Genomic DNA, 16,273 nt, shown 5'->3' with positions numbered 1-16,273 from the left:
CATATGTCAATATTTATAGCTAAAAAAAAGGGGATTCTGGGCATATATAATCTATAGTTTTCACACTTTTCATAACCTCCCTATCAGGAGATATGGAGACAGGATATAAAAGAGGTGGGCATGACTCAATGACACCATTCCAGTTATAAAATGGGCAAGGGCCTCACATCTCTGCCCACTCTATATTCACTGAGATGGGCTGCGCTTAATGCTGCAATTTGTATTCTGACAGTACCTCCCCGCCCACAGTGCAGGCAGGTCAGTAACAGTATTCTTGGCTGCTCTCTTGTAGTGAGTAGGGAAGAGAGGGGGATTAGGGCTCTGACTATTACCATTTTGAATTAAATTTCTACATGTTGGTTGACTTTCCATGACTTACCCACTGGAATTGCAATAAATTCCAGTGACACATGTCAAACAATGTTCATCATAAGGTGGTTAACAAGCACTTGCTGTTGAGGGGAGGGTCTTCAATAGAGGAAGCCATTGAACCCAATGCAAGTAAATGGGGCAGGCAGCATCAGAAAAATGTGCTGAAACTCTCCTAACCAAGTGCAAATGCTGGAGGGTATGTGTCATTGAATGGGTTCCATCATGTCCATACCCGTTTACATCATTTTATTAGCGCTAAAAAACTCTAGTAAAAGCATGCTTTATCTGAATTCAATTGTCCTGCCTTTTAACATACTGAAGCTTGTGAGTGGTTTAGCATCGTTTGACCATGACAGCAAGGTTAAGTAATTGCCCTTCTGGAGGGATATGTCTGTAATTAGGCAAATTGAGACAGCTGCCACAGAAACTAGGGGTTAAATTTATCAAGCTGTGGGTTTTAAAAAGTGGAGATGTTGCCTATAGCAACCAATCAGATTCTAGCTGTCACATTGTAGAATTTACAAATTAAATGATAACTAGAATGATTGGTTGCTATAGGCAACATCTCCACTTTTTCAAACCTGCAGCTTGATACATTTACCCATAGGTTTCAGTGGGTTGGAAAATAGAGCAATTAGAAGTTTCTAATTTGTTGGTGACAAAACTAAAAGTGACAATATTGAACTTGTATAGTTAATAATACTTCCACAGGAATGTTTAAGGTAGGGAAAAGAAAGGCACAAACTAAGTTGAACCTCAGGCAATAGAATGAATGGATAGACCCATTTCCCTACTCATAATACAGGAACACCCAGTGGTTGTAGTGAAACTTTAGAAGTGGTGATATGGAAAATGCAAGTGTAGGGAACTTGATAGCTTTACAATGAAGCAGTAGGAGAATTGGTGAACACCACAATACAAAACAATGCATTTATGGGAAAGTAAACAATGGTAGCAGCAGCCTAAGCATAAGCCCACATCAGTATCCACCAACATTATAAACCTTCCCTTCCCTGAAGCTTTGAGAATAAGACCACAGAAATAGCTACACAGCCACATTAGCTCTACATACACTACAGATTTGGTGTGCAGCTATGTGTACTAATTGCAGTACTGCAGGAAGTCCTTTCAGTGCCAGTGCTCAGTGAAATCAACTGTTTCCTGGGAGATAATAGTCCGTCGGTCCCCCTGCCACCCCGCCTTGTTATTAGCTATGAGATTTCTAAAATAAATATAAAAAAGTGCAAAGATTTCACTGCTTCTCTTTTTTTATGCAAAGTAGTCAAATATTTATTTCTAGCAGTTTATTTGAATGAGGAAGTGTGTGTACATTTAGACTTTCCCTATCACGAACATTCCCTGTGAGAAAAATAGGTAGAAGGTATATATGCTTTCATTTACGAACATCTTTTCATACAGAAATTTCATACAGTGCTGATCATCAAGCTATCAATAGAGCTAAATTCAAAGCGTACGATGTGTTTTGGTGACAAACTTTTACGGGTTTAGAGCTTGTTTTTTAAATAATCTTTTTGCCCTTAAAACTCATTTCTTTATTCAAGTCTATCAGTCCTCCTAACTTTCTTGTCCTGGCTCTCTCCCCTAGGGGTCTATTTATGACCCTTCATTTTTTAACTTGATACTTTTCAATCCTTATCTCCTTGATAAGGATTGAAAAGTAACGGCTATGTATTAAATAACTTCTCAGGGACAGCAGTGCCGATAGACTGCTGTCCCCGAGAAGTGACTCACCTGATCATCGCAGTCTTTTCTCAAGTTTAAAGGCTGCGGTGATCTTCTTTTTTTTTTTTTCTCTTTTTTTTTCCTTTTTTTGTTAGTGCGCATGCACCGACTGAAAAGTTGGTGCATGCGCACTAGCATACTGGACGGCAAACTGCAGGATGATTGACAGGGAGGGATGACATGATCCCTCCACACATGCGCTGTCCTTAAGAGCAGAGCTGGACAGCGCGAAAGTTTTCAGATATGTTAATGTACGCCAGCTTCAGATGGCGCCAGCTTCAGATGGCGTACATTAACATGTAAAAAAAGAGAAAAGTTTCTCTAAATAGACTTTCATACATAGCGGTTCTGAGCACTTCCCATACACTGTTATGGGGAGTGCTCAGAAAAACGATAGCAAATGCAAAGCAGCAGATAGCGATGCTTCAATAATACATAGAAATTTCACGGTAACAACCTGAAAACTGTTGTTTTACGGGTGTTTAACACAGGAAAAATCCTTGATAAATAGACCCCCTAGTTAGTACCACCCTTTATGTGTCTCCCCTTCCCTTTAGGTTGTTAGCTCTCATGAGCAGGGCCCTCTTTCCTTGTGTGCTCCTTCTACTGTTCCTTCACCCTCTGTACCTCTTGGCCTGCTTCGCTAGCCCTGTTTTCCCTGTATTATTAAGCTCCGGCCTTCTTGCTGATTTCTACCATACCTTTCACTATCTGTCAGATATAATCTGATTTGCTTTACCCTGTCACCTGTGTTTGTATATATTTGTGTATCATGTTGTGTCTTGGTTCTGTTTTCTGTATATGTAATGTACGGCGCTGCGGACCCTTTGTGGTGCCTTATAAGTCAAAGATAATAATAATAATAATAATACCTAAGCTTTTCCTTCCCCCTTCTACCTGAACAGCTCAGTTCCTTCAGACAATGCTCAGGAGTTGTGGCCTGGAAAATTTTGAAACTGAGTGTGGCTGAAACAAGTGGTGGGACACAATGATAGATCAGAATGCAGCAAGATGTGGGTTTTGTTCAATCAGCTGCGACCCAATTCCCAGATTAAGGCCATTAGCGTACTGGTGCTGACAGCCACAAGAAACCAGCACTTATCTGCTCCTTCTGCCTGTGCATAGCAGGTAGTGTTAAACCCATATTCTTATCAGACTAGCACGGATAGACTCTGTGAATGTGGCAGAGTGTCTAGGTTGTGGCAGGGGTATCCACAGCGGATCCTCTACAGCTAGAGGGAAGAAGGTAAATGTAAAAGCTACAGGAAGCTGGAGTACTGCTTTTAGAGTTTGATAGACAATACACTGCAATCTTTGATTTTGTCACTCTTGATAGCTTGTGCATACTTGCAAACCTTTGGCAAGCTAATTCAGGGAGATCCCAACCAGGGGGGCGTGGTTGGAGGGCAGGAGGGGCGGGGCGCAGTAATTCCTGTCATTTTGGCTCCGTCCCCACGACAAAATGACAGTTTCTGTGGGGGGCGGGGGCCAAAAGGATGCGATTCACCGCGAATTGCATCATTTTGAGGAGCATGTTGCCATATGTGGGATATTTGCCTGCTCTTCCGGGAGCCCGGGAGACCTACCCGAATTTCGGGAGTCTCCCGGACATTCCGGGAGAGTTGGCAAGAATGAGTTTGTGACTATGCACTTTAGCTGTATTAGACATGTATTTATTAAAACAACGTTCAACAAACTTGAATAGGGTAGATTTTTAATGATTCTCAATCTGAGCTGCTTTTATATAGATGGTAATTTAGTAAGAACACCATCACAGTAAAAGTTTATAAAACAACCATTATTATACCTATAGGTCCTGAGTCATTAAGGAGAGCAAAGCTAAAAAAAGGAGTAACTTTGCACCTTGGCAAAAACCATGTTGCATTGGAGGGGGAGTTAAATTTAAAATGTGTGGACAGCTTTATAGTTACGGTAGGGCATTTCAGTGTAAAAATAAAGTTATCAGGTATTTATGTGCTACATGACAAAAAAGGCAGTATTTTCTTTATGCGCAAAATAATAAACTAAACTAATTTGCACCCCTTGCATTGCAACTTGGTTTGTCCAGGATCAAATTCACTCCTTTTTTTTTCTTTTTTGCCTTGCTCTCCTTAATGACTCAGGCCCATAGTGTTTTACAAGAGAATAGTTAATTCATAGATTGCTGGTAATTCCCTCACAAAAAACTGAAAATCTGAGGAAATAATATAAAAACTGTTCTGTTAAACTATTCATTTCTAGATCCTTCCTACAAAAGATTAGCATTGTCAGAGCTCATGGAGGATCCTTGAGGACAAGGTCGGGACTGTCACAATACAGGTAAAGTGTGTAAAATTTATTTTTAGAAAAACATTTCTGAAAATGAAAATGTTCTTTAAACTTGAGTACAACATTTTGCCTTTCATACTGAGACACCAGGAGGTATATTTACTAAACTGCGGGTTTGAAAAAGTTGAAATGTTGTCTATAGCAACCAATCAGATTCTAGCTCTCATTTTGTAGAATGTACTAAATAAAAAATAATTAGAATCTGATTGGTTGCTATAGGCAACATCTCAACTTGCCCTTTTTTGGAATGCATCAGAAGATGAAATTTGTCACATGAGGACAAATAAGGGTAAAATTTCAGTTTAAACTCACCCTGTGAAATGTAAGTTTCTGAACCTGTTGGTTCATCCAATCTTGGAACGGGTACAGGAGGCCGACTCATTGCTACTGATGACTGTAGCGTGCCTTCAGAAACTGTGTCATAAAGTTTATCTGAACATAGGTGATATGGATCTTCTTCATCACCGGCATCATTGCCATCATAAACGTCCAAGCTGCTTCCTAGAAATTTACGGTGTCCACATAAAAGATAAATGCATGAAAATAAGTTATTTATTAGGCTGCTATAATTAAAAAACAAAAATAAAAAATATTGTGATATTTAAATCTTCTTTTTTTTTTAATTGTGACATGTGATACAAATACATTCAAGTCTATTCAATTCGAATCAAGTGGCGAATGTGATGGCACATAACTGAGACTATGGAACAAGCTGGGCCATCGAGCAACAGCCAAATAAGTGAACAGTGTTGAAAAGTGCTGTTCATTAAAAGGGAACATTGAATCATATTAAATGGTTTAAATAAAGCGTGGTATATGGTATAATGTGTTTTTTTTATGTTTGTTAGGCTATAAATGTGTTGTTATTTTTTTTGGCCTTCCAAATCTCTGTACTTATCCACTGCTTTTCAAGTTCAGAGCTGTGAAGAATAGCGCCAACAGTACTGCTTCTAGAGGGCTTTTGAATTAAAAAAATGTCATTGTTTACTTCCAAATATTTTTCTTGCTCCAATATATATTTCTTTTCCATATCTCTGTCCGAATCCTCCTTCACTTGTACTGCAGCATCACCTTAGGATGCTGCTTTGTCTCAGCAGCTCTTGGTCTATGTTGGACTTGATATTATTTGTATTTGCCTTGCGGTGTACCTCTGAACCACTAGAGGTGCTGCTATTGTATCCTTGTCTCTTCCCTTATTAGCAGGGGTTAACCTGCTGCTCCTGTTAATTGCTGCACCTGTTCTCTCCCTATTTATGCTTGTTTCTCTCAGTTCTCCTTGCTGGTCATTGATGCTTCTCCTGCTCCCTTGGACTACTGCAAGCTGCTAGCTGACAGCCCTGTTCCTAGATTCATTCTACTCAGCCTTTTCACCTGCATTCAGCCTCACCCAGAGATCCATTGTTAAGTTTCAGCTATATTCGGTTTGTACCTTTTCCTGCACTATTCTGGACAATGTCTGCTCAATAAATTGTTATGCTTCCACCATACTCTGGGTTCCATAGCTGTCATTTCCAACCTTTAGCACAGACGTGTGACCATCTTCCAAAAATTATGGTATGGCTCAACCTCAATGCGCCACATCTGTGCTCAAACTCGCCCAAATAGAATCCCATTTTTGTTTTTCAAAGCCATGCCCTGCCCTTGTAGACCAAAAATTGTGAATGTTCAGCCAAAGAATGGTTTATTCAGAGGTATTGCTCCATATGTGGTCATTTGAATGTTGACAGTTGCGCGTGGGAATATTTTAATCTGATAATGTCTCAGTAGACCATGCTATGGCCACTATAATACATTGAGCCACATGTATACTTGTGCTACTGTGAAGGATTATGGGCTTGTTAGTTGTTTGTCCCTCCACTGGAAGATGGGGAGAGCAGAGACTACTTAGCATGCTCACACGGTCCATGGTACACATAACAAACTATGTTTACATTAATGAGCTGTTACAGGAAGGACTGATGCAGCATCATTACAGAATGAGTCAACAGCTGTGTCCTCTTGCCAGATAATCATTTTTATGGTTCTTTCCTTTCCTGAAACATTATAGGGAAATAAGTGGTTTTGAGGCTTGTATAAGTCAGTGACATCAGTAAACTCCCACACATGTGCAATACAGACTGGAACCTTTACAGTGGTCCTACTCAGTGTTCAATATACTGTAGAATGCTAAGCATGAAGAGTGATAACCTCCCCACCTTCTACCTCCTAGGAACCGTCCGTAAAGTTGTCAAAGACCCTTTGTTTAGTAAGACTACATAAATGTGTACTACTATAGTAGAAAAGGGGGAAGCTGCTACAGGGACCACAGTTTTTTGTGGGTGTGTCAAAACCCCTTGTGTATGTGTTTTGTTTGTTTTTTGACCCTTGGGTAACACACAGGCATACCTGCCAATATTTATAATCCAGGTATTTGTTCAAACATCCACCCACTTTCCTGTTAAGCTCTGCCCCTTTTGTGGCCCGCGAATCGGGATGTCCCACCAAAATCGGGACAGTTGGGAGATATGCACAGGGGCCCTCACAAAACTTTGTCGACAAATGTCTAGGTATGTCATTGTTTTGTTAATCCAGGAAAAGTTCTTTGTTATATTAGAAAAACAAATCTATAAATGGTAGCTTACCTTCCAAGATTTTACGTAACATTGTTTCCTTTGCAGTCAGAGCATGTGTTTCTACTGATGGATCAACATCTTTAACTTGCATCATATCAACATCTGCGGAGAAACAAGTCACAGTTTGTTACATAACTAAATGAAAATGTTACTAAACTACTTGACTACAGCATAATAATAACATAAAAACATGTGTTAATTATCCTTTTGTAGCCAGGGGTGTGTCTAGAAGTTCCGCTGTTTTAGACAGCAACTAAAATATTGCTTCCTTAAATAAACTGCCATAAATATATGAATTGAGTGGTATATCAGTTGTGTGCAAATATTGTGACTTCTAAGGACTCTTATATGTAACGACAAGCTATATACTTCTAATTTGACGTAAAGTGGTGGAAATATTAGAAAACTGTTTTTGTAGTGTATGGGCAATGCATAATCTCATGGCCGATGTTTGGATCACATTCTATTCTTCTGTTGGCCATAAATATTTCTACCAAGGTGGTGGAAAAGCATGCTATCCCGTCTGCTGGAAATCGCTGACTCGGAAGAGAAACTTTATGTGTTCAGTACCCACAACTTTGCTGCACCCTTGTTGCTGTACTGAATTTAGAGCAAATATCCATTCCAGCTCTATATTCATTAACTCGGCTTTCACCTCTTTCCACAAAATAAAAATCTGATAGGTATTGTTGTCCACATATTGTATATCATCATCATCATCATCATCATTTATTTATATAGCTCCACTAATTCTGCAGCACTGTACAGAGAACTCATTCACATCAGTCCCTGCCCCATTGGAGCTTACAGTCTAAATTCCTTAATATAGACACACACTCACACACAGACACAGACAGACAAACAGAGAGGGAGACAGACAGAGACTAGATAAATTTTTGATAGCAGCCAATTAACCTACCAGTATGTTTTTTGGATGATGCTATTTACTCTGCTATTGCTCCTATTTTGTACCAGGTTAAAATAGAGAAGGTCTAGAGATTAGAATAGAAATGGATGACCCTAAATCATCCAGACATTTTGGCATTTGGTTTTTGGCTAACAAATATCATAATTATTGTTGTCTTGGTAGCTGTGGGCGTTTTTGAAACCTCACTAAATGAATTTAATGTATTTAAACACATAAGAATAAAGAACATGTGGTTAAAATTAGGAAGGGATATCTAAAGGAAAGTTGGTCCTGGTGGGCTTAACCTTTATTTAACATATCCAGTATCTGCTTCTCCTTGAACATGGTGATCTGGGGGATTAAAGTGTAAAAAGTGCTCCTGACCAAAGTCCACACTTTATATGAAACAGGCTCCATTCATGGTCTGAAGTTAACAACCTTGTTTTGTCACAAATGTTACCCTGACATTCCAATGCAGCTCTGTTAAAAAGTAAAATATTACCTCCCCACGTAATCACTAAACTGGCAGTGCTCTGAGGTAACCCTTCTGCCACACCTAACCCCAACACCCTACTCAGTAACATGATGCTGAAACGCCCACTGCAGATCAGCGTCTCCTACACCATATGCAACCTTAGACTCCTAACACCTAAAGACTGAATCCCTAAAGAGTAGCCTTAACCGCATGTAGACTGGGGCTATAGATATATATGATCTGTGTACAGAATACAGCATGTCTCACAAACATAGATAGTGGGGCCCTACTACAATGCATTCAATTTATTGGAAATATCTGTTTCCAAAGGCCTGAATTTTCCTAGTGTTCTAATACGTAGCACTGTCAGATTTCTGTTTGTCCTGATATACAGTCACATACTTAGCAGCCTGCTGTTTACTTCTCTTTTGGCTGTCAGCCTTCTGCCTACCTGGCGGCATCCAGTGATTTTTCACTTCTGCTTTGTTAGTGTTTTTTTTTGTCTTCTACCTGTTTGTGACTTCTGGTGCCACTTAAATTAAATGGACCTCTGTATATATGTAATTGCTTCTATTTGTACAGGTCAGACCATGCATATGTTTACACCCAAGTTGAGCATGTTCATGGTCCGTCTAAGCACATGATATTTGCTATTATTAAAGTTTGAGAGGTGGAACACATATGTCTTGTACCAGTACCACTGAGCACAGTCTGCTATCGCCTTTGGAGAGTCATCGTTCAAACTTCTACATTTTTGTCATGTTTTACATAACTCTGGGAAATAAGGGACCTTCCACAATGACTTAATTTTAAATATCAAATATTTGAATATACTTTTTTGAAACAGGATTTAATATTATGAGTCCATTGCATATAGATAGAGGCAGGGCCGCCATCAGAGGGGTACGGGGGCTACTGTTGTACTGGGCCCGGGCTTACCAAGGGGCCCGGTACAACAGCGCAGCACAGACTTACCTAGGGCCCCGCTGGTCTCCGCTACTCTGTCTTCAGCCTGGCTGTCACCGTGACAGCCAGGCTGAAGACAGAGTAGCGGAGACCAGCGGGGTCCCAGGTAAGTATGTGTTGCTGTTGCTTATCGGGGGGGCCCGTACTGGGCCCCATGATTTCTGAAGGCGGCCCTGGATAGAGGCATCATTGCACCTATCCTGAATCTGCCCAGGTCTGCCTATCATGCTATGTAACCCTGCACATTTCGCCGCACACACCCATGTTCAATCCCGATTAGTCATATGGTCCAAAATATTTTTTGGGTGACATGACAATGGCAGTTGCAGGTCATTTCAAGTGTCTCTGGTATACAAATGATCTTTACTGTATCCTTTTCCCTGGATGTGGTGCAAAGTTCTTGCAGCTGAGGAGTATTATCATGAAGAGTAAAGGAACTTTAGGGACTCATAGGTGACAGTCACCTGAGATATATGCTCAGCAGTCTTATCTGCCCCATACATTCTATCCAGTACTCTGATTCCTGCCCTATCTCTATGTTGTGCTCACCCTGCCCTTTCAATACGATTTTCTGCCTATGAATACCAGGCCTATTCTTTCATTCTCTCCCAAACCTCTTTTTACATTCCCCCTACCCCCAGGCCCCAAAATTCTTCTCTACCTTAGCGAACTTCCAGCTTTACAATGCAGAACCAGGGATTCCAAACCTAAACCAGGGGAGAACATTGAAACAGACGTTGTGGGAACAATGCAAAATCTAGCTAAGCTGGTGATTCTTATATTAATTCCTCGTACACATGCAAATTAATTTTAAACAATTTAATAAGCTTCTTAAATGCATTATGGCACTGACAGTCCACAAGATAATGTAAGTAAAAGGACCTGTACACATACACACACATACACAACTATGACAAACATTTATTTCTTTGTCTGAATTGCCTGCAGTTTCTAGGGGGTAATACACAATGGAGTTCTATGGTAGTGCTCATTAAAGTATAGTATATACACTATATTGCTGGAAACTTTTGAGATACATTAATAAACATGCTTGAAACAACCTATAAAAAACAAGGACAAAGTACAAGGTTTTGTCTATGGTTCAACTAGCATTATTTTTCTTATGTGTGAGCACTAACATTTCTATTTACTACTCCTGTTTTACTAATCCTGATATACACTTGATTCTTTTTCTGAAATGACCTTCACCAAGAAGTAAAAAAAGAAATGAAGGGACCATGGCATAGTAGAGAACTGACAAACTGCAGTACTCTAGGGCTCCCTTAGGTCTGGGGTTACCCACAGGAAAGGACAGAGGAATATTCAGACACTCTCAAACAAAAATAGGGGGTTTATTTGCTAAACTGCAGGTTTGAAAATGTGGAGATGTTGCCTATAGCAACAAATCAGATTCTAGTTATTTATTTAGTACATTCTACAAAATAACAGCTAGAATCTGATTGGTTGCTATAGGCAACATCTCCGCATTTTCAAACTAGCAGCTGGTTATATTTACCCCTGGGAGGTCTTAATGGAGGAAGTAACCACCATACAGGAAAAAGTGTGGAGGTGGGACTTACTTATGAGTGGGAGAGTCTTTTAAAATAGGTCTGTATTACCAGTCTACAATGTAATTTCAATATGACAGCTATTATATATGGCTTTATATTTGTTATATCTGTATATAAGAAGTGAAGTTTAGCAGGTTGTAGCTGGTAAACTCCACCACTTGAACAGCTCATAGCTGAAGGGTTTACATTTCTAAACTGTTAGAAAGTCTTGTGTAGCCGTGCTCTTTTCCATTCATTCCATCCTACGATCTACTGTATGAGTGTATTTTAATAGGCTTGTCCTACATACAGTAGAGTTTATTTCTCAGAGTTTTACACCAGGCTAAGAATGTTGTAGTACAAGTACACTGCTCTAAATGACTTCAAATGACTGCTCATAAGTAAATATGATACTAGTAAGGAGAACTGTTTCCAACACAAAAGTTCATTTGGTTAACACCTACTCTTCTGTATATTTGTCAAGTATACTCTCTGTGTGAACTGTTGCTTCTGACAAACTCATTTTCACACTTGTATATATCTTACACTGTGTTCTAACAAACATTAAACTACATCAGCCGGAGGGGGAGGTTGTAAAAGTTGGCAGGTAAGGCTTATTGCAAGCCTGCTGAACATGGCCGTCGTTTTGACAACATGTGCCACTCCATGGCACCATACAACTCAAGTAGTGAGCCACAGCTTACAGATTTGCTGCTAGTAATAAATAATTGCTAGTCAAAATTCTAGAAGATAAAAGTTATAATAGGGAGGCTGATATGAAAATTTATGAAAACGGAGACCCACCATATCGCAATAGACTAGATGACCTGAAGAACCGTCTCCATTACAAATAATATTTGCTTAGCGGTAGTACCCAAAGCAAGCACCCCAACGGTCCCAATTTCATCAGGACAGTCTGAATTTGTGGAGCGTGTACTGAAGTGGGCATGGTTGGGTGGATCGTGGGCATGTCTGACAGCTCAGGTGCAGGGCTTATTTTCTCACAGTTTAACATTTACAAATGTTGGATGGGCCACCCAAAGGTTTTTGAGGAATAAAGACTGAGTAATCTTTGGTGTCTTTTCTTTTTTTTTATATCGGAAATATTTAGCGCACAGATGGCTTTTCTAAGTCTTTTGTGGCTAGCAATCCCCAATAAACAGGAGCCACAAAACATTACAAACCCCAGTGGAGCTAGTCAGCCTTACAATACTGGACCTTTTTACTTTTCTTTACACCAGTTACAAAATGGATACCTCTGGCTTCATGATAGGTCACCTAACCCAGACTACGGGCCCCACTACGGGCCTCATTTTGAGTTAAGAGCAAATCCAGATAAAGAGTGAAAATGTAAACCTAGTAAAACAATGCTGAGATGCAAGAAGTGCAAATGCATTTTTTTAGGGAAATACTGCCTGTATTTGCATGCATACAACACTGAGCGTTTTAGAGGTGAGCTAGGACATGACCACCTTCCTCTAAAACTGTCTGCACATTTTAAATTTGCCCGAACTGCAGTGCAACATGGTTTGGCCAAAACTGCTAAATTGCATCTTCTAAGAGAATTTAGTAACGACTGCAGAAAGCCCATGTAACAATTTGTTGCTAACCTTCTTCTCCAAGGCTAGCTGCACACTACAGTATTTTCAGACGATTATTGGGTCAATCAGATGATAAATGACCATTCGGCTCAATATCATAGTAGTGTATCACAGTGTGTACCCTGAAACGATGAACAATTATCACTCCAAAGCATATGAAATCATTGATTGAGATTTTCAAACTGATTTGAAAATCTCGTTCAGCAATGGAACAATGTCCTTCCAATCCTGCAGTGTGTATGCACTTATGATCAAGATCTCCAAAGAGTCTACAGAGTCATGATCTTTTCAGACAATGGTTATGAGAGATGAATAGCACAGATCTGTATGTAAATCTGATCGGGACTTTTTTTTATCAATCATTGGTAAAATCGCTATGGATAACACATTGGGAGAAAATTTCCGTAGTGTGTACATAACCTAATTGTAAAGGCAACATCATAGCACACTCATTGTTATCAGAACCAATGCACTTAGTTACACCTCTGAAAATGACCTTCAGATTTTATCTTCTTTACCCAATATGCAAAATATATATATAAGGACTCTAGGCGGTCTTCCAAGAGTTTATTAATGAGATTTTTAGAGACCTGCTATATTCATCCCTGGTTGTCTACCTTGATGACATTCTGATCTTTTCTCAAGACCTTTCCTCACAATGTCATTCTATCCCGTGTTCGAGAGAAACACTTGTATTGCGAGTTAGAAAAATGCTTATTTTAACAATCACAAATACTTTTGCTTGGCTACTTAATTTCTGGTACGGGGTTGCAAATGGACCCCAAGAAAGTGGGATCTATTCTTGATTGGCCTCAACCCTCTGGTCTCAAAGCCACTCAACGTTTCATTTGTTTCTGTAATTATTACTGACAGTTCCTCAAAAACATTTCCTCCTTAATCGCTCTCATTACTTACCTAACAAAGGGGAATAAGTTAGAGACTGGCCTCAGGAAGATATCATCTCCTTTAAATCCTTAAAAGAGGCTTTTGCTGTTGCTCCTATTCTGAGACAACCGGACCAGCATCAACCATTTTATCTTGAATTGGACGCTTTTTCAGTCGGTGTGGGGGCAGTTCTTTCACAGAAGAATTCTGCTGGCACCTTTTCTCCTTGTGAATTCCTCTTCAAGAAATTTTCACCCTGTGAGACTAGTTATGGCATCAAGGTAGCCCTAGAGGAATGGCGGTATCTTCTGGAAGGAGCTCTTCACCCCATTACGGTTTTTACAGATCATAACAATCTTACCTATTTACAGTCAGCACAATGTCTGAATCCCCGGCAGGACCGTTGGTCACTTTTTTTTTTTCCAGATTCCAGTCAATCCTGACTTTTTGTGCTGGGTTTAAGAATGCCAGGGCCGATGCACTATCTAGGTCTTTTGATCCGTCTGACTCTTGTCCTTCAGTTCTGAAACCTAATATTGGACCACTCAATATTCTAGCCTTGACCAAGTCATCTCCGAAGACACCTCCCGTTGGGATTTCCTTTGTGGATGTTCACCTTCGTCCCAAACTCCTAGCCTGGGTTCATGACTCCAAATTGCCAGCCACGTGGGTATCAAGAGAACCATTGCTCTCCTATCCTGTAATTATTGGTGGCCTTCTTTAAACTCCGATGTCCACAAATTTGTTTTGCGGGATGTGACTTTTGTGCCCGCCACAAGACAAATAGGTGATTCCCAGTTGGTCTTCTTCTATTGCTTCCGGTTCCAGAAGCCCCCTGGACCAGCATTTCAATGGACTTCATTATGGAACTCCCCAATAGTCATGGTTTCAACACCATTTGGGTGGTAGTGTATCGTTTTTTGAAATGGGCACACTTCGTTCCTCTGAAAAAGTTACCTTCTGCCACAGACCTTGCTCTCCTTTTTATCAGGAATATATTTCGTCTGCATGGTTGCCCCCTGGAAATCATTTCTGATTGGAGGGTACAATTTTTTTCAAAGTTCTGGAGATCTTTTTGTAAACATCTTGGAATCCAGTTAAAATTTTCCTTGGGATACCATCCCCAGACCAATGGTGAAACTGAGCGGGTCAACCAGGATTGGAGACCGTTCTCCATTATTGTTCTGACTATCAAGTCTCCTGAAGTGTCCATCTTCCTTGGGTGGAGTTCTCTCGTAATAACCATCAGCATGAATTCACTGGAGCATCCCCTTTCTTTACCATCTTCAGCAGACACCCTGTTTCCCTACCTTTTCTGATGATCTCACTGTTTCAGTACCCGCTGCTCAAGGAATAGTTTGTGGCTTCTCCAAGATCTGGTCTCAAGTTCAAGACGAATTGCTATAGTCCTCCAACTGACACAAACACTTTGCGGATCGCCATCACAGAAGTCATTCAGTTCTTCATGTATGGGATAAGGTGTGGTTATCCACCCATTACTTCAAACTCAAGGTACCATCTATTAGGTTTGCACCTCATTATATTGGTCCCTTCTGCATCTCACATGTCATCAATGCCGTTACCTACACGCTTCGGTTACCCTCCTCTCTCCGGCTACATAATTCCTTTCATATATCCCTACTCAAACTCTTAATTCTTAATGAATTTTCGAAAAGTCATCTTTCTCCTCCTCCTTTTAAGTCTGTCAGGGGAGACGAGTATGAGGTTGACCGTATCTTCGACTTTTGTACCATTCGAGGCAAAATACAGTTTTTGGTCCATTGGAAAGGTTACAGTCTGGAAGCAAGATCTTGGGTTGACTAGAAAGATCTACACGCTCCCCATCTTATCTCCAATTTCCTCAAGGGCCAGTCTGTTAATTGTTCTGTTACGGAGAGAAGGGAAGGGAGTACTGTCAGGCGCCGTTTCCACACTGACACTTGGTGCGAGAGACTGTTTGCCCCGATCGTCGCTTCCTGTTGCCTAGCAACGGGACGCTTTACCGGCTTCCTGTCGGCGGTCAGTGTGCCTGACAGCTAATTATCGCCCACCTATCAGGTCTTACCTTCAAGGGTAAATAGCAGCCTCTGGCACCATTAGGGTGCCAGAGTATTGATTCTCACACCTGCTCCAGCACCTTGTCTGTTATCCTGAAACTGGTACCGTTGTGACCCGGATACCTCCTTGACTTCCCTTTGGTTTATGTTTTGGCACATTTCCGCTAGTTTCGGCTCTGACTCCTGGCTTGCTTTTTGACTCTTCTTTGGATTTCCCCTTGTACCTCGCTACTCAGCTGGTTCCGACCCGGATTGATTGACTACACCTGTCCACTCTGTTAATACGCTGGTGGCTGTCTTGGAGAACCGCGACCTGCACACCCTCTTGCAACGTAGCCCAAACTCCGCTGCAGGGGGTCCCTGGTGAACATCGGTGGTGCGTTAGACTCTGCACCTCCCTGCTCAGCAGTGCTAATACCGGCTAGTAACTCTCTCACAGAACATGACAATTTGTCCATCAGTTTTCTGAAAAATACAGTGAGCAATCAGAATAATTGGCTGTCGTCCCTGAAAGATTTTGTTCCTTGTGGATATTGCAAGGCTTGCAATTATAACAAATCATTTGGTATCTTTATGTACATGAGTTATTTCCAGAAATCAGTTTGACAGTTTCGTTTTGGTGACAGTTGTAAGTTTCCTCTGTGCAATTATGTTGCAACAATTGAGAAAAATCTCAGGCTCTATTTTATAAATAGTGTAGTAGCCTAGGGCGGCTGTGACCCTTAATCAGGCCCTGTACCTGAGGTTTATAAATTGGCATCTCAGATGTTGGTGAGG

General features: G+C 40.6%; 1 protein-coding gene across 2 annotated transcripts in view; it reads right to left on the bottom strand.

Moving 5' to 3' along the window:
- PIK3AP1 (phosphoinositide-3-kinase adaptor protein 1) overlaps positions 1-16,273 on the bottom strand; it is a 72,908-nt gene that overhangs the window by 13,004 nt on the left and 43,631 nt on the right. For both annotated transcript variants that reach the window (XM_075216539.1, XM_075216540.1), the window contains exons 9-10: positions 7,065-7,157; positions 4,756-4,944 (exon numbers count right to left, since the gene is read on the bottom strand). In XM_075216539.1, coding sequence (XP_075072640.1) covers positions 4,756-4,944; positions 7,065-7,157 — 282 coding nt within the window. The remainder of the gene's footprint in view (positions 1-4,755; positions 4,945-7,064; positions 7,158-16,273) is intronic.

The sequence above is a fragment of the Mixophyes fleayi genome, chromosome 6, assembly GCF_038048845.1.
Source record: "Mixophyes fleayi isolate aMixFle1 chromosome 6, aMixFle1.hap1, whole genome shotgun sequence".
Classification (NCBI taxonomy): Eukaryota; Metazoa; Chordata; class Amphibia; order Anura; family Limnodynastidae; genus Mixophyes; species Mixophyes fleayi.
This window is presented reverse-complemented; position numbering and strand designations above follow the sequence as displayed.